Source organism: Aegilops tauschii, chromosome 1 (genome assembly GCF_002575655.3).
Source record: "Aegilops tauschii subsp. strangulata cultivar AL8/78 chromosome 1, Aet v6.0, whole genome shotgun sequence".
Classification (NCBI taxonomy): Eukaryota; Viridiplantae; Streptophyta; class Magnoliopsida; order Poales; family Poaceae; genus Aegilops; species Aegilops tauschii.
This window is the reverse complement of record NC_053035.3, coordinates 451,569,417-451,592,080: the sequence shown is the minus strand read 5'-3', so window position 1 is coordinate 451,592,080 and position 22,664 is coordinate 451,569,417. Positions and strand designations below refer to the sequence as shown.

Below are 22,664 nucleotides of genomic sequence, written 5' to 3'. Positions count from 1 at the left end.
ATATTTATCGGAACCTATCGAGAAGAGTATAGAGATGATATGAGGTGTGTGGTTGTGTCACCTTTTGTCTTTTCTCTCATGTTAGGCCAGTGTGCGGCACGTACGCGAACGTTTGAGGAAGATTTGAGGGGACTAGATGTAGATGCTCTAACATCTGACGTTGCATCATACAGGCCCCAACGACACTACATGTAAGGAGCGCATTTACTAATCCGTCCTTTTTAAAATATAATGCGTGCTTGACTTTTTCTAGTCTTCATCACACAATGATTTTTAAGTCTTGTATGTCTAGAAAATTAATATAAAGGTATATGAAATAAAATTGTTTTGCAAGATAAATACGACAATATCATTTATATATGCTCAATCCATGTATTTTGGTATGTATTAATAGTCAAGTCATGCATCAAAGAACCCTACATTTTGGGAAGGAGGGAGTACTAAAAACTACAAACAAAAGTCGTTCTATTTTAAAAATATATATAGAAAATTTGATTCCTAGAGCCCAAACAATTCTGAAAAAAAAAACTACATATAGATGTCTAGTATATGCATGCGGATTTTCATCAATATATGTTTTTACATGTTGTGTGCACAAAATAATATACAAGTATCTAAAGGGGCTTACTTTCATTCTTGTTGATAAGCCAGAAAATTCTCTTTTTGTGTGCCTTACATATCAGTATATTATTTAAAAAATGTAGCAATAAACAGGGGACATCGATATGTATCGTGAAAAAAAGTCGTAAATGCCCTGTTGTATTTTCGGCCTGGGAGCCAGGATGACGTGCACCTAAATCTAGAGGCTCTTCGGTCCTTGTCGCATCGAGCTGCCATCTGAGTCATGCTATTTCGAAGCCGTCCCCATTGTCCCTCTCCCCAGTGTAACCAAATCGACTGACCATGCTAGCGTTCTCTCTTGAGGTCGCTTGTCAGGCGAACCAGTCTTCGACGCCCAATATGTCCTCGTGGTGCATCACCAGATTGGATTGCTCGCTGCACGAAATAGCACGAGAGACTAGTGTATAAGAAGACTGGAGTACAAGGGTACATACAATGTGCGCTGGTCAGACGGGGAAAATAGTTTACGTGTTAGAGTTCAACAACAGGCTTGTGCATGTTCTAATCTTGGATATTCACCGACAGTTCCTGGTGTCTCCTATGCTTACATCTATGAAATCTGAATTCCTAACTAGTATGCATGGACCAAACGAATAATGCATGATTGAGAATAAACAATTCCAGTAGAAGTAAGACGAGGAATAAGATTAGTGAAGGCTCACTCTTTATGGAAGACTTGTGGTAGTGAAATAAAGTCATTGGTTCTCGGTTTGGTCGATAACTACCAACGCTCCGGTTATGAGTTAGGTCCCTTGGTAGGCAAGAGCTTACGATATATTTTGAACGGGCAATAAAAATTTTGTTCTTGTTTCTTCTTGGGTAGGTGGGGAGCAATGACGATTTTAAACAGATGATGAACTTCTTGCCCTAGTGTGTCCTTGGCAAGGCCAGTCTATTAGGATGACGGAGCTTCAGAATTATGAGCTTTCAATGCTTTTCTTAAAGTAGAAGCGGTGTGGCTAGCCAGCATAAAGGGACAAAAATCGAAAATTCAATTCTGAGCCTGTGCTAGATGATCTCGATATCTTTCCCGTCCACTCGCATGAGGATCCGTGCCGTTCGGTGTATTCAACGAAGTATTGGGCCTGTATCCATCCAGAAAACGCGATAAAGCTGGCGCATTTAATGCGACGGCAGTCGTTAACGTCGTCCCCGGACCAGAAAAATCTGCGCGGACCAGCTATTTTTCTGTGCCAGGCTGACCCGTAGGTGCACGGCCGTCTTAACGGCCACCCCGCACGGCCCATCCTTATCGGTTCATCTCCCACACAGCACGGACCAGCCATTCTGGAAATATATGCGTTTTTAATAACACCTGTTTTCAAGGAGGTAACAACCTCATAAGCGGGCATCTAGGTTGAGCGCCTAGTCCAACGTAACGGCCTGATTTATCGGCTAAATATCTTTCAAAAGCCCAAAGGAGACCCCAAACATAATTTTGTGTAGGTCTTTCTTAACAGAAAAACAAGTAAAACAAACTTTGCTAAAAAAACATCCTAAATCTCGTTTTCTAAAAACAGATCGATTACCATCATTATCCAAACAACCACTTAGTTAGACTCAGACCAGTGGTATGGTATCTTATCCAGTTCTCTTAAAACATTTTTGCTCCATCCGTTCATAAGCATGATTGGCATGGTTTTCTCCTTTCCCTCTTCCATGATAGCTCTTAAATGGACCATGCACATTTGACGTCTTCTCAAGTATAGGGCTCCTCTGATTTAAATGTTTTTCATAAGAATTTCAGAGGATTAGAATCTTCAGGGATGTTTTCTACGTTGGTTGTTTGATGACTAACTTCTATAGAATTTTTGGTTGAATTATAGATGGGCTTTTGACTAACAGTCTACATCTTAGTCGACTGATACTTGGTTAAGTCGCCACACCCACTTGTGTGGTCAAATGACATATTTGGCATAGAAACATGCTGGCTGGAAAACTATAAGCAAACCAAGACTGTTGACAACGAAAACGTAAAGCACACTCACATTTTTGTGCTGTTATCTTCCAGGATGATAAGATTACTAGCAAGACATACATAAATATATATATATAATCTAGACTGGGGTATAGGCATCCAAATTGATTGTCCATGGTCCATATAGACCAAATAGAAATTGAGAGAAAAGAGTAAAATAATTGCAAATACAAATAAAAATACACTGATATCTTACAGGACAAAAATGTGGCCTAATTAATGTGACAATACAAGCATAACAACTTCATCGGCTGGAATGCAAGTCATAAAGCATTTCTACACACCCCAATTGCTCGAATGGGAAGCACCATGTGTCAGCACTGATCTCTTCTTTCATCCTCAGCTCATCCAAATCAGTAAAGTTAATATGATTTAATAAAGTTGGAAATGAAAAGGAAACACTGTACTGGAGGAAGAAAATTTAGACAATTTGGTAATTTGGTAACGGATTAGCGATATGTAAACAACAAGGGTGAATTGCCAATATTAAACTGGCGGGAAGAAGTATGGGATTCTTCATGACTTGTTGAGGTTCAAGAATATACCAAGCTAATAATGATTAGAGAGGGTGAATCTCGATCCAATTATCGAACATTAAGAAGCAGCAGATTACTCCTAGTTCAATCCACTCTCGTATTCAGATTAACACTAAATGAAAAGTGAATTTCTAATTAAGATATAACAACAGCTGAGAAAGACAAAAAAAACCATCAAACAGTTCGTCGTCTTCGGTTGTACCTGGGAGGGCGCTGATACAAGAAATAAGAAAATAAGTGACAAGAAATTGAGAATCTGCTGAATCAAGTGCCAAGAAGGCTTCAGGTACTTCCAGCAGCAAGGCATTGTTAAGAGGGTTGTGTCTTGTTTATACTTCTCTTGAGTGGAACTTGTTTGCACTTGTGTATTGTTCAAATTGACACAAAAAGGGAGAGAAAATGGAGATCTTACCATAGAGAAGGCGACAGTCGTCGTCGACTCGTCATTGCTGGCTGCACCTCGACCTTGCTCGTCGTAGTCACTATTCCTCAATGTTTCTTGTGCCACCACTCCCTCCGTCCCTCGGCTCTTCATAGTCTTGTAGTTTAGTAACTTCAGAACCACAATAAGGATGTACCATTAGCAATATTAAGAAGGTTCCTGTTATAGATTTACCAATGCCAAATACACAATAAGAAGGAAATAAAAGGAAAGACAAGGTTTGAGATGTGTGGGATACACAAGAAAATGCAAGTTACATGCCACAACCGATGTACAAAAATAATTTCTTAACCCTTCAATACAATTTTGCTCAATGATTTTCTCCTGAACTTTTAAATGTCTCCAGAAATTGGCAGGCACCTACTAGTGCAGTTTTGCTCAATGCAATTGTCCCTTCAATGCAGTGCAGATCTTTCAGGATGATGCCAATTCTAACAGCTACCATCATTTGCTCATCCAAGAAGAAGCAACAACAAATACACTGAACCACACTTCTCGTTCAGCACATGCTGCACAATGACAAGCTGATAACCTGAATTCACAAACAAACACCCATCTAATTATGCACCCTCAAATTAGGGGAACAGCAGTAATTTTGATGCGCCGGCTGAACTAAGCTTACATATGAATCACAAAAATAACTAAAATAAACTAGCAATTCCGTTTTGTTTTCGTTCTACAATCATTAAGACAACTAACTAGCACACCGCGTAGCATGTAGAACTGGAGGAAACCATCACAGCATTTGCAAAAAGTAAGAACAGCTTAACAAAGCAAGTTACAGGGCTTACCTTTTTGCCCAAGCCGGAGCCTCGGGTTCAGCCTGTCCATTGATTGATCAGATCGATTGCCTGCGGCTCCCCCGCGACTGCGCACCCAACATCTTTGCCCGCAACCTGAGCCGTCATTTGAGTCCACCTGAGCAGTAGGGGCTACATCAACTCGTGGGAACACCGCCAGAGGGACCGGATCTGGATCATCTAAACTGTCTGCGAACCCTTCACATAGCGAAATCCTGCAAGTTAGGTCAACAAGGGGCGCCGGAATCAGTGTCAGTCATTGGCTGTGTCCTGGGGGTACACAAATCCTTGAATTCGCTAGATCTCCAATCAGGCAGGATTCAATTACCTGTCCACGGCATCAAGCAGGAACTCGAGCCTAGCATCTTCCATCCCTCACCGGCCGAAGCTAGCGAAGGTCGCCGTACCCCGCTGGATTTGGACAAGCCTTCCACGGCGGCGGCAGGTTCGAGAACGACCTAGTCAAGAGGGTTTGGATCTGGGTTTGGGTTTGGTGCCGGCCTCTCTCCAGCCGGACCTGCACATGACGTCCGGTAGGCGCAGCGGACGGCCGTCGCGCACTGGCGAACTGTTCCACGGGTCGGAGAAAAAAGTAAACGTTCTGGTCCGTCGCCCAGGAAAATCGGCGCGGGGACGGACGTCCAGCCATACGTTTCGGGCCCACTCTTTGGCACTGTTTCATGTCGTACCCGTGTTGTATTCTCTACTTCCGCTGCTTTTGCGCAGACATGCCAGTGCATGTTTCCCGAATCACGAGACCTGAGCCGACGCCAACGATTTCGGATGCAGCTGAGCTCGAGCACCGAATCGCGGCGTCCGACAAAAATTCCACTCTCAGCGAGTAAAGACCGAGCTAAACAGAACCGATTTTGTCTAGTCGTGGCCCTCTTCTGAGTCGACAATGCTCCCAACATCGTCTTAGCTGAATTAATAAACTGTTTGCAAGTTACTTCAATAAATATCCTCTGGTATGTAATAAAAAAACTATTGTGCTATACATCAAACGACACATTTAAACTATAATTTGGTAGATCGCGGTTCATCTTTAGCGAGTATATTAGATTTTTTTTCTCCTCCGGTGCATTGTTCAAACTTCAAGGACTGTTCCAACTGCCACCGCCACGGCCAATCGACCACCTTTCATGGCACAAAGACCAAAACCATTCTATTTCCATGAAGAGCGTCCCGAAATAGCGAAGCATCCACGCGCCTTGGTAGAAGCCCCTTCCTTTTATCGCTAGCGAGAGTGGCAGAGAGCTGAGGGTCAACGGAAGTCAGGTAGAACAATGCACAGTGATCGACCCTCTGCACCCAGCCTTTTACAGGAATTTTCTATGGACTGTGTTTTTTTAAGGGGAATGTATTAATATCGCGAAGATACCAATTACACCCAACCTCTGCACCGATAAGATGTCACAAGAACATCCAGGATGCACACAACCAAAAGAGAAAAATAAAAAAAAGGAAAAAAAATCCTGCCACAGTGATCGACCCTCTCGACAGTAGCACGCCTACCACCACCTAATACAACACCTAGAAAATATAAAAGGTCTCTAAAAGCAACGCCTCCAAGAAGGGAACAGTGCACAAACGTTGTCGTTGCTCGATCCAAGATTTTAGGTTTTCACCCTAGAGAAAGTCCGCGCTTTCAAAACAATTCCTTCAGCAAGGCAATCGCCAGACACAACCAATGAAGGCCAGACCTTAGATTTTCACGCTGAAAGTCACAACTCGGCGCCCGAGGAGTACCACCAAAAATGAAATTCACAAGTGTTGCCACCCCCACTTATACTGCTGCTCCTGAGAGTTATCTGACACTTGGCTGACTCCATCGCCTCCGAGGCTCCATCCGTCGAAGCGATCCTCAGATCTCGGCCACCATGACCTTCTACACCACTGTCTTCACCATGGAAATCGAGAAGCCGACTTGTCCCAAGGTGTCATCAACGAACAGAGCTTTGCGCCACGCTCTCAGAACCTCGTAGGCTGATATGGGCGTGCGCGACCGAAATATAACCGATCCAGATATTATGAGCAAGATCTCCGGCAGTCCTCCCGGAACACATTGATGGCCAAATCGAGGAGGACCGGTCATGTAGGGTGTTGCCATGATGCGAGAAGAGCATGCGGACCGCCACCTTAATCATCACGGCAGCAGGCCCCCACGCTGCCCCGATCCAGCCTGCCGCCGCCAGGCCAGGCGCCGGCACCACCACGGTGCCTAGCAGCCGGCGCCGTTAGGCACCACCGCACCAGCCTGCAGCCACGTCCCAGATCTGTCGATCCGCCCAAGCCCATCTGTGTTTACGGACGCCATCATGACCTCACGTAGCGGAGATTGAAACAGTTGGTCCCCATATTCCTCCACCGAGCCACGACTTGACGCCACGCTCGTCCGCGTGCTCCTTCGGTACGCCCCCTTCCTTTTATCGCTAGCGAGAGTGGCAGAGAGATGAGGTTCTCTTTTATTTTCTACAGGATTCAATATGCCAAGACATTTCAATCCTTTGTTTTTCTTTTGCTATTCCTACAATTTTGCACATTCCTTGTTCGAAAAGGCCCTATAGTTGTACTTATTCAGATTTGTAATTGCGAATAATTTAAAGGGAAAATCACATTTAGTACATGAGGAAGAGTGTTCATAGTCATGCTCGGTGGGATTTGTCTTTCACTATACTATGTCGACTTAGTATCCAACCCCTGGTGGGAAGATCCTCGTATCCATGCTCAATTGGATTTGTCATTGATTTTACTATATCGGTTTATTATCCAACTGATGTTGGGAAGAGCGCTCTTAGTCATGCTCGGTGGGATTTCGGGTTGATTATACTATCTCAAATTAGCATCCAACTCTTGGTGGGAAAAGTGCTCGTTGTCACGGGGAAGAACGACAAATGCCACGTCCGAACCGTCCCCGTTGATCTCGTGGCTAACCTAACAGGTTTGTCTAATATATTTGACTTTTGTAGGAGAAACTTCATGACTCTGTTACGTGCATTTGATTAATTTTTAAATGAATAATACAAGAAAGAGTTCAGAAATATAAAGTAAGAAGACTACAACAGCAACTGCTACTTTCCAAGGAAACAAGCTGTCTAAGAGAGTTGAGCCGGGCTTCAAAATTGATATATCTGTTCTTTTTGGCTTCGAACATAATCCATTTGAGTTTCTCTTTGATTATTTTCCTGGACCATAAAGGTTAGGGATGTTGTATTTGTCTTTCTTGCCCAGAGGGTTACTACCAAAGTGTCAATGCAAAACCTAACCAAACTATGATGTAAACATCCGTCTGAGTGAAATTTACCCATTAGCCTATCCGTGAAAAGAGGAAAGTCAAAGGTTGTGATAGTTGCACGACCATAAACTAACTGAGGAAGCCAAATGAGAAAGGGTCGATTGTATAAAATAATTCAATGTAATTTTGATCATGTTTACACATCCTTGATATGCATGAGTCCCAGAATATATGGATAGAAAAAAACTTCATAAAAAACGAATAGAAAAAAATACATGATTGTAGTGTCATGCCATTTTCAACACTACATGATTAAACGGTTGTTTGATTGTGCATTGGAAAATCATGGATTCTTTTCAAAACAGTGAAGTGGGTGGAAGTCTTGATATGAAGCACAATATTAATGAATTTTAGGGAAAAATTCATATGGCATGGAATCCTACGAAACAAACAGCCCATGTAAGAAATATTCAATTCACTAAAAATCCTTTGAATAAAGGAGGCCATTAAAATGTGTAGCTACTCTGCTTCCATTTCTTTCTCAAATGTCTATAAAATAAAGGGTCCCAAGAAAACTCCCATATATTGTTCATGCCCAAGATATGGTCGAATTCGACTGTTCAACGGAGACTTGCAGTTTGCTCACTACTCAAATTGTTTGATCAATAAAGTGTTCCAGAAATTCAACAGTGAACTATCTTTTGGGAAGAAGTGGATGGTGCTAGCGGTAGATGAGAATGCGACCAATGATGGTGCCGCAGTGGTGGTACAAGACTAGAAGAGAAGGGAGAGAATATCTTTATTTGAATTACTTTTGGAGATTTTCAAGTGAAAAAATGTCCCAGAGATAGTTGAGCTATATTGTCACTCCAGAACTAGCAAAGTAGAAGCTTAGAGCATCTACAACCAGACTTGGCAAATCCGACCATTCAAACGCCCGCGGACGCGTCCGGGCGCGTCCGTGGGCACTGACCGGGCACGCCTTATATTTTGTCTTCCACCCTCACGTCCCTCATATCCGGAACCTCAAAATCATGCAATTCATGCAACGCTACGTAAAACACATGATCAAAGCGCAGTTCATCAGATTAGCCGGACAAAAAGAACATGATTCATCGGAGTTCAATGGCGGACAGTGCAAATCCATACTACAAACTTATGAAATATAGATAAAATATAAGCAGAACGAGGAAGGGCGGAGGAAATCACCATTTCCTCGCCGGTTGCTTCCCCTTCCGACCGTCGGTGCGGCGTGCGGAGGCGCGTCGTCGCCCGACAGCCTGCGGAGCAGGCGGTCCTGCACCTTCGCATGGAGGGCCGCCTTGGCCTTCGCCGCCGCCTCCATTGTTGCCTCGCGCTCCGACAACTGAATGGCGAGTCGGAGCGCCTTGGCGTTCTTGCAGCGGAGACGCCGCACATCCGTCTCCGTCATCGTGAGCGAGCGGCGGAGGAAAGACGCGAGGAGCGTTGCCTCAGGATCGACCGACGCGATCACGCGGACGGCACACGAATATCGACTCGGACGCTGCTGCCCTCTCCCTCGCCCGTTGCCGCTCGTGCCGGGCTGCTCGTGCCTTCGATTCGGGCGTCCGAGGGCGCGCCGGCCCTGGCGCGGGCACGAGGACCCATCAGTGGCCAGGCACCACCTCCGGAGCAGAGGGTGCTGGTGGTGAGCGGCGTACCTGAAGGAGTGGAGAGGAGTAGCCGGAGCTACGTGCCAGGCGGGAAGGGCCGGCGACATCACCGGCGTTGCGTCGACGGGCGCCAGGCGCTGACAACGTGGATCTGCCTTGGTCGACGACCGAACGCCTCAATGCGATGCGGAGGGCGACCTCCTCCACATCGTCGGGGTCCGCTTCGCGCAGCAGGCTAGACCAGTCGTCGTCGAAGTCGGAGTTCCCGCCGGAGGCACTGCTGCTTCGGTCGCCAACTATTGGATGTGTTTGGAGGGGGTCGGAAGTGGAATGGACGGAGAGGGGAGTGAAGTGGAGTTCGAATTGACTGCGGTCTAGGGTTTCCCGGACAGCGATATTTGTGGGGCAGGCGTGGGCCAGGTTGGGCCAAGCCGACGTGGCGGGCGCGCCCGGACCGTCCCATATCCGTCCCATATTTGAGCTGGATATGAGGGGTGTCGGTCAGTCCGGGCGTTTGAGGCCCGTTTATGGTGCTCGGTTGGGTCGATTTGTCGTGACGGGTCAGCCGTCCGGGCATTTAAGACGTGTTTAGGGCGCCTGACTGTAGATGCTCTTATAATGTGCGTATTGTAGATCCGACGTGCATGAACTGTTTACATGGAACAAGAAGGGAGTCTGACAAGTTTAATGTACTAGCCTAGTAGTCCTACAGGAAGCTATACCCTAGAGTTATGGCACCATGTCGGCTAAAAGCACTGAAATCCTTACAGCACCAATGGGATATGCGGTCTATGCAAAATGCAACGGTAATTAGCCACCTCCATGTACAATTTCACAGTTGTTCGTGTTGCTACCTCTCAACTATCCACCGACCACGCTCGTTCTCTTCTGTTGACACTAATTCACCAGCGTCCTCCCGGCTCTACTCCATTCCAATTGAGCACCACTAGATATGGTTGCTCTTTCCACAATATGACTTGATATCCTGGTGTGCCTAGATGAGCCCGTCCAACTGTCCAGGCAAGAGCTAGACAGTGTGTAGAGGAAGAGGAACGGTGGCTGGGTGAACAAGATAGTGTGAATTGCTGTGCCAGTTATCCATCGGTTCCTGGTGCCTCATATTCCTACACTTACGAAATTCAAATTTCTCGTGTGCAAAGACCAAACAAATAATGCATGAAATAGGAACGAAATATTACAATACAGAGAAGTAAGATGTGGAATAAGCTAGGAAAGGCTCAAGGCTCGCTCCTTATAGAAGGTCTGGGTACGTGGTACAAGCAGTGGCATGAAGTTATCGTATCTACGTCAGTCCAGTAGCTAAACCTCGTTGGGATTGGTCCTATGGTAGGTAAGCGTTTATGAAGCAAACGATGAATTTCATGTGCTTGTCTTTCCTTGTGAAGGTTAGAACTAATAATAACTTTTAAACTAATAATAAATTTCGTGAGTTGTTTATCCTCAGCTAGGTTAGTCTATTAGATAGTCTTTGAAGTAATGAGTTTCCTACGTGTCTTTTTATGTATTGATCTTTGGTTAGATGATGTACCTAGCCAACATAAAAGGGCTAACATCCCGTTCTCGACGAGAAGTTTGCTAAGTAGAATCAAATTCGCCAATTTGTCATCATTTCCCGACTTGAATTTACAACAATACGTCCAACATGTTAATTAGACTGTTCATCGCCGGTTACGTAAGTCAGTCGTAACTGTCTTGCCTCCAAGATGTCTTCTTATATGCGGAAAATTACAGAGAAGATAACTGGCTCACGTCAGATTTTTGAGGTTTCCCGACAAACGCCCTTGTTACGGTCAGATCAATTTGCACATATCTCGTTGCATGTTGCCTGCCATGTCATCTACAGAGGGCATGTATAATGGTTGATAAGATAGTCTTCTCTTAAGTTTTGCATGTAATTTAGAGATGGTAAAAAAAAACATGTCTACAATGGGTTATCTCTTAGCTTTATCTTCAATAACTAAGAATTCCTAAAAACATGGTGAGACATATTGTGCTAAGAGGTCATCTCTTAAATAAAAGAAGACAAGTCTTTTCTTATGATTTCTCTCTTCTCTACCTCAGCATTTATCCTACATGGCACTCCTAAGATAGTACCATTGTACACGCCCAGAGAGTCGACGAACACTCACCCTCACCCTCTCGCGTCTCTCACCACCTCCCGCACACACTCTCTTCTCTTCCTTTCCCCATCCCCAGCCGTTGACCACCCTCCACCGCACCTGCACCTATGGATCAAGGTGAGACGTGTTAGGGGTTGGATCGATCTAATTCTCCACTCACAAATACCTCTCTCAGTTCATACAATTTGGTAGGTAGCTAGTCCTTGCGAACGAAGAAAGGAAGAAGAAAGGAAAAACAAAGCCGCCGTGCCGTCCATGATCCCTTGGATGGCCTCCTCTGTTCTTCTCTGGCCCTTAAGTAGTCATCGTAGGTGCGCTCGTCGAAGCCGTCATGTGGTTGATCCAGTCTTTGTCGATGTAGTTGTGGTTGGGCTGCAGCAGCCTCGCCGGACGAGCGATGACGCGCACCTCTTTCCCTTTGTGTGGCATGGCAGCGTTTCTACCGCACTGTCTTTTGACTTGGCATTTTGGTTCGGCGTTGCACTTGGGGTCCTGACAAGACGAGGCCGCTGGAGATGAGGCCGCCGCGCAGGCTTCACGACGGCGACTGCCAGGGCGCCTACGGAGGGAGAGGTGGGGCTCTCTCGGCCGGCGACGAGGAGAGTAGGGGCGCACGCTGCATAGGGGCATAGCCGGCTGGCCGTTTAGGAAGACGGCCCATCGTTGTCGTCGCGCTGGCCATCGTTCGGCCTCGGTGGCTCCTTTAGGGGCATTCCCAGGGCGATGGCTTCCCATGGCCACCCATGGTACGGCCGGCGGCTGATGCTGCAGCAGTTGCTCCGTGATTTCCTCTTTTTTTGGAAAAGAAGAATGACACCCGGCCTCTTCATCTGGGTGATGCATGCAACCACTATATTAATTATTCACAAAGATCTTAGAAAGTAATACATCAGTAAGTCTGAAGCCATCATCTCGGCAACATCTGTTGCTACTCCTGTCCACTTGATGAAGGGGTGCCGAAAATCCGAACCGAATACCAAACAGACTTCGCATCAAAGCCTAGTATCTAAAGCCGGAGGCCCCAACCAAGCCACAGTGCCGGGTCTGGGCACACACTGGTCTGGAGCACTCTTAGAGGCGACCGCTGCCGTCTTCCATCAATCCATCTTCAGAACAGGAACTGGCGCATCAACCTTGGCAGGCCTGTCGTCGATGCCACCACGACGCCAGACAGCGTCGTCCTCCTGCGCGAGTCCATCAACCCGCATCGAATGCCGAGACTCTACTGCGCCACGCCGCCGAGATCCACTGTCATCAATGCGGAGGATGAAACCCCGCTCCGCCAGTGGGCCCTTTCAGTCAGCACCTGCTTCGTGATTTTTTGCAGTGACTAGATCCATTTTTGTGTGGAGGTGCTTGTCTATTGGGGTTGCTCTATCTCCGGCTTGCCATGGTTGTTTCCCTCCTATCCGGTGGTCGCAGTGCAGCATCGGATGCTTTCTAGGGAGGGGCTCGGGTGATGGCGCAACACCAGCCCCGGCCCATGGCCATGGTTGATGCCTCTTCTTTGGTACGTGCAAATCTCGTCCCCACACATGTAGTCAGGGGCAAAATTTAGCTAATTTCAAGAACATGTAATCTGCCATGGCAATAACTTACATTTTCTGCCATGGCATTTATTCATATGGAAAATTGTAGAATTGTTTTATATAGTATCATGACATATTTTGACAAATTTGGTTTTGGTCACATGGCATTTTTCCATGTCAACTCAACTTTCTACCACCATGCCTCTAATCATGTATTTTGGTTGCCATGGCAAAAAAAATATTTTCTTTGTCATGGTAGCTCCATAAATAGTGTGATGGCAACTTTTGTATGGCGAAGTGTATGGTCCATGTATTTTCCTATGGGCCAATGGCATGAATATTTGTTTGAATTTGTTTGCATAGGAAATGATTAATTGAATTGTCCACACCGCAAAATGTTAATCATGTCAATTTTGTAGATAATCACCACAACAATCCTAAATTTTTTGATTCATGCTTTTTTTTACATGTCCAACTTTATTATAGGCACGGTGGCATTTTTAATGATTAGACCATGGCATTTTTGCTTTTTAGAACATGGTAGTTTTATTTAGACCATGGCATTTTCAAGTTTTATATACCTTGGCTAATTTATTCTTTTGATCACGACAATTTTTCGCTTTTCACATGTCAAATTGTATATATCGGTTCCTATGGGGACAAAACATTCACATGGCAATTTTGCATGAATGCTTCTGAAATATTGACATGGCAATCCCGTATATCATCATAATATCATGGCCATGTGCAACTTTATTACAGGCATCATGGCAAATTTTATAATTAGACCATGGCATCTTTACTATTTTTAGAAAATGTGTAGTTTTTTATGTACCATGAAAACTTTATTTACTTAGAGGATGGCATTTTTTTGAATTATTCCATGGCAATTTAATTTTTTAACATAGAAAAATTGTTCCTTTTATATTGGTGGCAACTAATCGAATTATTAATTATACCATGCTAGATGGAAGTTTTTTAAGACCATGGCAAATTATTCATTTGACGAAGGTACTTTTACTATTCAGACCATGGCAACTTTATTGGTTAGACCATGGCAATTTTCAATTTATGTAGCATGGCATTTTTATTTTGGGTACATGGTAAATTTATTACTTAGACCATAGCAATTTTCAATTTTTGTAGCATGGCGAAATTTTAGGTACATGGCAATTTTTTGTTATGGCAAAAAAAATCTTTAAAAATGTTGCCATTTAACCAACAAAGTTTTCCTCCAATTCATGGCACTTTTGTAGTTGTATCTTATTTTTGTCACATGTCAATTTGTAATGTTTTAATAGTGTTTCATATAGTCTCATGGTAATTTCATAAAATTTTCTCGTTTCCAAAAACATGACATTTTTTGCGACTTACTTGCATTAGTTTTCTCACATGGCAATGTTAGGGAAGTCTTGTTTCATAGATCATGCAACTTATTTTTTTGATACGTGTTTTTGTGGTCATTTTTAACATAGTTCCTTGCTATGAATCATGGCATTTTCGTTTGAGTATAACATGCATACCATGACATTTTTTGATTTTTGGATTTTCAAGTAAAAGTAGGTACATTTTTTATGTTGCGGCACATCAAATTTTATTATTTTTTTGTTTTCATACCTTTTTTTGCAGAAACACCCTATATCTATTAGAAGTCTTCAGTGTTACAACGCACCCGAGAAAATATAAAAATTACAAACGGATCCCTAGAGGCCCGCCACACTGCACACTCCGACACGGGTTGAGGACGCGCCACTGCACCGGCGCCCCAGATTAGCCTCTTTCTTCTGTTCATAGTGACACGGTGCACGCGCAAACGCAGGAGACGGGATCTGCGTCAAGAGGCGAGAAGTTGTGCGCGTCTGGCTCTGGTTCGTGCTCTCGCGGGGGGAGCGGCGAGTAGATTGGAGGTAGTCGGGGAGGAGAAATGGCACCCGCAGTGGCGTTCGTTGGGCCAGGGCACTGGAATGGATGGGGGAAACGACACCGAGTGGATGGGTGGAGATCTTGTTTCGTGTGCTTTTTAAGGCTGCCCCATATCATAAGTGTGCGGTTTGGGGACTTTGTGGCCTGGGCTCTTTTTGCAGCGAGCTGCGTGGATTTTTTTTTCAAACACGCAAAAGGCTTGCGTGTCGACGTATTATCATAGGGGAAGAAGGACGAAATACAAAGTAGCTACAGACAACGGCAACGAGTGTCATGAGCGTCAATCATGCCCGGACACGCATGATGAGATGCAAGAAACATGACAGCGCCCGGACGAGACACGCAAAGCTAAGAGCAACTCTAGCAGACCTGGCATCCGGCCGGCCCGTAAAACGCGTTTGCCGTTTGCGGAAAAACTGTTTTGCGGGCCGGCGCGGACGGCCGCAGATGCAGACACCGCATAACGGACCCGTAAAAAAGATATTCGCAGAATGTGCTTTTTTACGAGTCGGCTTTGCGGGGTCTGATTTGGCGCAGCTACCCCAGCCCGGAAAATCTAAATTTGCACCTTAATTTGATCCAACATAATGCATTTCTTTGCTTTTTCAACAACATTGGATACATAAGACATCACCAAATCTTTGCTAGAATGGCAAGACCAAAGAAAACAAGAACCACAAGTATGCATTTTAGAAGATTTCCAACTTCCATAACTGCTCCCACTAGTTGAAGCAATATCTTCTCCATGCATTCATTGTTGATCTACGGATTCTTGATCTTGCATTCTTCATTCACTACTAGGGAAAACCCTAGCAGTAGCGCGGGAATAATGCCTATCAGTAGCGCCGGGTAGGGCGCTACTAGTAAGGCGCTACAGCTAAAGGTTAGCAGTAGCGTCTGTTAACCCATGCTACTGCTATATCGACTTAGTAGTAGCGCTTTCACTAAAGAGCGCTACTGGTAATTACTAGTAGCGCTTCTTTCAGCCCACGCTACTACTATTATTCTGTATTTCACTTTTATTTCATGTTGTATTCATACACCTTTATACAAGTTTTCATACAGCAACAATTTAGAGATTGTTTTTACATCATAATGAGATATTACATCACAGGGTGAAAGAACCGTGGACTAGTTTCAAGTGGATGGACATACACTTGAAACTAATCCGCGGTTCTTTCACCCAATAATATAATAAAAATCATCGTCATCATATCATTAACAACTTATCATCATAATACATCATTGTCATATAAAACCTCCTCATGATCATCGTTTTTATCAGTGAGACATCACATAGCAAGTTGGTCACTAGTCATAATCACAACTACTCCTCATCATCAACTCTAACACATTGTACCACATAATAAACATATTGTACCTCATAGGACCTACTATATTCTCTTATGACCTACTATATTCTCTAAGGTAAAATAGCAAAAAACAAGATAGCCCCTGGCTCTCCATTATGGAGAATGGAGATTATCCTGTCTCCAATTCTTGCCTTTCGCTTAATGTTGCTTCCAAGAACCTCCTTACGACTGTTCAAACATTTTTTCCATTCTTTGTTAGCATGTGTTCACCGGTTTTAGAAATCCGATATGCACAGGTGAGATCCGTAGGATGACCTGGCTGTATGTTCAGAACCTCAAGGCGACCATTCTGATACATCAGATGAGGCACACAATCCATCGGGATTTTCTGTTGAAAAACATAGTAATAACTTCGTAGTTAGCAATGATGTACTAGTTTTAGAAGTATGCAAAAGATGCACGGATGTCATAATAGTAAAAAATCTTATAGTAAAAAATCTTATCAGGGTATCTCCATAGAAGTTACCATGGTTCAACACGTGCACTAGTAGCACGTATTCACCATAATTTGGAGGAGTTCGATAATAGGTATTGTAATTCTCAAGATCGGTACAAAATGCGATCAGATGATTTTTCTCCTTATAAGTTAATTCGGAGCCATCGGTGGAGTGGGTTTTGTCTACCATCTTCCGCACATTCTTTGAAGAATGAAAATAAGCTGTCAATGGAAATAAGCTGTCAACTATTTTGAAATAAACAATATAAATTAGTTCATAACTATGTTTGAGAAACTCACATAGCGGTAGAATCGGAAGCGTATCAACAAGGACCCAAATATCCATATTGTTTTGCTCGATGGCAGGATCACCAAGATCCATGATGACAAGCATACCCTCATAAAAACCATACATACTGCAAAGTGCTTCCCAATTTTGGCAACCAAAATGGGTTACGCTCTGAGAATTGTACAAATTTACTTAAAAATCTATATCATGATGGGTCCTTAGGTGTATTTTCTTTGTTTCCATACTTTCATGGTCTTCAAAACCCATCCTCTCCAAGACATAGCGTCTTGCATAGCATGGGATAAGCTAGTCGAATTGCAAAAGATGAAAAGTACACGTTGAAATAGTTGAAGTCGTGCTTAATTACGAAAAAAAACACTTGTCATCGTTGCGTACCATTTCAACATCGAAGGTCTCCTCGAGCTTAATGCTGAAGCGCCGATCTTCGTCCAGGTCAAGGAACCTGTCGCACATACCTCGGTCGTCGTGGCACCAGTCGCACTTCCCCGGGAGACTTTCGTCATCCGAGTACGACATTTCATACATTCGTAATTCAAAGATTAAACTTGTACAATTAAATATATGTATTAAAAACCTCTAAATTAGATCATTATTATTCATCATGGGTTGACTATCGGTCTGTCGAAATGTCGTTTAATTATTTTTCGAGAAAATCCAGGCCACTCGATATTTCCTACATATTCTAGCATAAGTCATGCCAGAATTCACGGAAATTAATAAACACTCCGGCAAAACATAGGCCACTCGGAGGTGTAACCTGAACATGACCGGCCACTTGGGCAACCACATATCCTATTTGAGCAACACAAGATATACATGTTTTTATCTACATCATATCTTATAGGACTCATATTGACATGGAGATTTGTCTGGTCTCACCTCGAGGTTGGAGGGGGTCAGTGATGTCTACTACGCAACCTTCTCCTTGTAGACGTTGTTGGGCCTCCAAGTGCAGAGGTTTGTAGGACAGTAGCAAATTTCCCTCAAGTGGATGACCTAAGGTTTATCAATCCGTGGGAGGCGTAGGATGAAGATGGTCTCTCTCAAGCAACCCTGCAACCAAATAACAAAGAGTCTCTTGTGTCTCCAACACACCCAATACAATGGTAATTGTATAGGTGCACTAGTTCGGCGAAGAGATGGTGATACAAGTGCAATATGGATGGTAGATATAGGTTTTTGTAATCTGAAAATATAAAAACAGCAAGGTAACTAATGATAAAAGTGAGCGTAAACGGTATTGCAATGTTAGGAAACAAGGCCTAGGGTTCATACTTTCACTAGTGCAAGTTCTCTCAATAATAATAACATAATTGGATCACATAGCTATCCCTCAACATGCAACAAAGAGTCACTCCAAAGTCACTAATAGCGGAGAACAAACGAAGAGATTATGGTAGGGTACGAAGCCACCTCAAAGTTATTCTTTCCGATCAATCCATTGGGCTATTCCTATAAGTGTCACAAACAGCCCTAGAGTTCGTAGTAAAATAACACCTTAAGACACACATCAACCAAAACCCTAATGTCACCTAGATACTCCAATGTCACCTTAAGTATCCGTGGGTATGATTATACGATATGCATCACACAATCTCTGATTCATTTATTCAACCAACACATAGAACCTCAAAGAGTGCCCCAAAGTTTCTACCAGAGAATCAAGACGAAAACGTGTGCCAACCCCTATGCATAGGTTCATGGGCGGAACCCGCAAGTTGATCACCAAAACATACATCAAGTGGATCAATAGAATACCCCATTGTCACCACGGGTATCCCACGCAAGACATACATCAAGTGTTCTCAAATCATTAAAAGACTCAATCTGATAAGACAACTTCAAAGGGAAAACTCAATCCATTACAAGAGAGTAGAGGGGGAAAAACATCATAAGATCCAACTATAATAGCAAAGCTCGCGATACATCAAGATCGTACCACCTCAAGAACACGAGAGAGAGAGATCAAACACATAGCTACTGGTACATACCCTCAGCCCCGAGGGTGAACTACTCCCTCCTTGTCATGAAGAGCGTCGGGATGATGAAGATGGCCACTGGTGAGGGATCCCCCCTCCGGCAGGGTGCCGGAACAGGGTCCCGATTGGTTTTTGGTGGCTACAGAGGCTTGCGGCGGTGGAACTCCCAATCTATTCTGTTCCCCGAAGGTTTTAGGGTATATTGGTATATATAGGAGGAAGAAATACGTCAGGGGAGCCACGAGGGGCCCACGAGGGTGGAGGGCGCGCCCAGGGGGGTGGGCGCACCCCCCTGCCTCGTGCCTCCCTCGTTGCTTTCCTGACGTGCACTCCAAGTCTCCCGAATTGCTTTCTTTCCAAAAATAACTTCTCCAGAAGGTTTCATTCCGTTTCGATTCCGTTTGATATTCCTTTTCTTCGAAACACTGAAACAACGGAAAAAACAGGAACTGGCACTGGGCTCTGGGTTAATAGGTTAGTCCCAAAATAATATAAAAGTGTTTAATAAAGCCCATAAACATTCAAAACAGATAATATAATAGCATGGAACAATCAAAAATTATAGATACGTTGGAGACGTATCTGTCGGTGACGGGGACGAGGGCGGGGATGATGGAGGGGCTCCTTGATCTCTGCAAAAACAAAAACCCTATAAGTTATCACTAATACATCCTGAATAATTGCTTAAACTAGAAAAATAACAACAAATATGACATGTTCAACTAGTTCTATTAATTCAACTAGTTCTTACTAAATATAAACTTACTATAAATAGAAAAAAAACTAGTTCTTTCTAAAAATAAAGTAGTTCAACTAGTTATATTAATTTTCTTACTGAAAATACATTATTTCTATTAATTCAACTAGTTCAACTAGTTTATTAATTTACTTACTGAACTAGTTCAACTAAAACTAAACTAGTTCAACTAGTTTATTAATTTACTTACTAATTATTTTAAACACTTACTAAAAACAGTAAAAATAAACTACATTATACAATAGTAAAAACATCTACTATTAACCATACTGCCCTAGTTAACTAGTACCATCACTACTCCTAATTAACATCTACTACTACTAAAAATCATTATCTATGAACCCTAAATTAACATCCACTACTACTAAAAAACATCTACTAACTAAGCAGAGAGAGATGGGGTGGGGGAGGGGTGGGGGGCTTACAGAGAGGGGAGAGACGGTGGCGGGGAGGTGCTCGGCGACGGAGGTAGGGGCGGCGGGGGCGGGCTCGGGATCGGGAGGCGGCGGTCCTGGGCGGGCTCGGGCGGCGGCGGTGAGGTCGAGGGCGGGGACGGTGAGGTCGAGAGCGGCGGCGGGCGGCGGCGGTGAGGTTGAGGGCGGCCTCGGGCGGCGGCGGTGAGGGCAGGCTCGGGCGGTGGCGACAGAGGAGTAGGGGAACAGGGGGGAAAGGAGGACTTAGCAAAATTTTGAGCCCGCGCGGGTGGTTCAGTCGAACTAGCAGTAGCGCTCTTAAGGAAACGCGCTATAGCTAATTTAGCTATAGCGCGTTTTAGAGAAAAACGCTACTGCTAAAGGAAGCAGTTATTTCTTTTGTTCATCCCAATATCAGTAGCGCTTTGTCCTGGAAAAACGCTATAAGTCTAAGCATGTAAAAACATCAAATATATACATTGGTCATCATTGATCTTTTTGTGTAGAATCTAAATAGTCAACATAATCCTCACAGTACCTGTATAGGTATTGGTGAAGATTCATATTGTAGCCACAAATCCTACACATATAGTTCAATAAAGATCAAGTGCTCGAGATAGTTTGAGAAGTAACATATTTAAGGTGGTAAACACCTTGTTCGCTTAGCAGTATGGGAATAAACTTAATTAGTTGCGGTGATACTTAGCAGCAGCGAGTTTTGAAGAAAAACGCTGCTACTGAGTACTTTAGCAGTAGCGCGTCCAGGAGAAGGGCTCTACTACTATATCTAGCCTGGAGGCAACGCCGTGGCAATTATAGTAGTAGCGTTTGTTTCACCTAGGGCACTACTGCTACCGGGATGTTAGTAACGCGGTTTCCAGGAGCTCGCTACTGCTAATTAGCAGTAGCGTTTGTTTTTAAACCACGTTGCTGCTAAGATTCTGTGTATAAGGTTTTCCCTAGTAGTGATTCTTCATCTTTGGTTCAAAAGAAGTAGACGTTGCTTCCCTCTATTTGCAAATGCAGCCGCATCATTGCCTTCGATTCTACTAAAGACTGCACGGACGTCTATTAAGTTTCTTTCTATTAATAAATCAATGTATTCGCCTTCCAAAACCAAAATGAGCATCCATCTTCCTACACACATGATGATGTTCGACATGAGCTACCGCAATTGAACCGAATGAGCTATCAAAATGAGCCGAACGAAAACAACACGTACCCCATCGTTTTCGCATTTGAAGAACACCAATCCGGGGTGCTTCGGCGTGCCCGAAGTTAGCCGCAGCACTGTCCGCGTGCAGTCGTCGCACTGTATGAGCGGCATCGGCGAGCCACAGAGCCGATGCACGAGCGCCGAGCCCGGTGGACGGCCGGACGAATCCATGCCCGCAAACCGTCGGCGGCGGCGGGAGGACGAACCCGTACCTGCATGCGGCGATGCGATCTTGCCGGGGCTGCGGGAGATGCTTCCCGACCATTCGATCGCTTGGCGCAGCCAACGGCGGCCGGAAAAGCCAAATCCGGCGGCCCGCGGTGAAGGGACGCAGATCCGCAACTTTCTGGCCCGCCGACGCAGGAGGGGGGATAGGGGAGGCCTTGTGCGTGTGGCGGTCTTTTCGGCGTGCTCCCGCCGGCTGCTTTCGCCGGAATCTTGGGCGGCGGCCCGGCGGCGGGGCGAGGGGGAGAGGGGAGGTGGTTGGTGGGGAAAGCGTGGGTTGAAATGCCCCCCCCCCCCCCAATCAACCGATTCCGTTTATATACAGGGCACCGCAGCGGCGAATGGGAAACCCGCGAATACGCGGGTTGGGGCCGAGATTTTACCGCGCCCCTCAAAATTTTTTTGCAGGCCGACCGCGTTTGCGGGGTCTGTTCGGGCGGGAATTTTCGCGCCGGCCCGCATTTTAGCTATTATTTTGCGGGTCGGGCTTTTTTGCGGGGTCTACTAGAGTTGCTCCCCAAATGTGGGTCAGCCCTGAAGCCCCGGAGAGCATCCACAACTCCGCCTCAGCGGCAGCTTGCCGACAGAGTTCCCTAACAACTAGGGCAGCAGAACGCTCGAAGACGTGGTTGTTTCTCTCCTTCCACGAGAACCACACGGTGAGAAACACAATGGCAAGCCTTTCCGCGCCAAAGGCGGCACCAGCACGCGAGTAGACGGCCACCAGTCAACAAGGGTGGATTCCGGGCTCGGGGCGAAATTGGCGACTGGCGAGGCCGCAACGGGACAGTGTGGTGTGCCAAACCTCGCGGGCAAAGACGCGCTGGACGGCGAAATGATCCGCAGTCTCATCGTCCTGGTCGCAAAGTGGGCAGACCACGTGGGATTCCATCCCATGGCGCAGCATCCGATCGGCAGTCCAGATGCGCCGGCGCCGCTGCATGGCAAGACCGTCCCTTTTTCTCTTCCAAGGAATGCAAATACAAGCTTCATGTTGTGGTCAACGTGCTTGACATGATAAGCCACCACCACTCTGTACCATTTGGAAGTTGGCCGCGATGACTCTCTTGAACAATGGATCGATCACACCACCTCTCTTCTGCCGAGCTGCTACAC

At 45.0% G+C, this 22,664-nt stretch overlaps 1 protein-coding gene across 2 annotated transcripts; it reads right to left on the bottom strand.

Annotated features, from left to right (window-relative positions):
• Positions 1–2,610: 2,610 nt before the first annotated feature.
• LOC109753976 (uncharacterized) lies at positions 2,611–4,971 on the bottom strand. 2 transcript variants are annotated; one of them, XM_020312894.4, is made up of 3 exons: positions 4,706–4,971; positions 4,369–4,592; positions 2,611–3,688 (listed from the first exon to the last, which is right to left on the bottom strand). In XM_020312894.4, exons 1-3 carry the CDS (start codon positions 4,747–4,749, stop codon positions 3,618–3,620), a joined length of 339 nt encoding a protein of 112 aa, XP_020168483.1. In that variant the 5' UTR covers positions 4,750–4,971; the 3' UTR covers positions 2,611–3,617. The 2 variants fall into 2 exon arrangements, with proteins under 2 accessions (XP_020168483.1, XP_020168482.1); XM_020312893.3 differs by having other exon boundaries at positions 2,611–4,109; positions 4,706–4,954.
• Between the last annotated feature and the right edge of the window lie 17,693 nt (positions 4,972–22,664).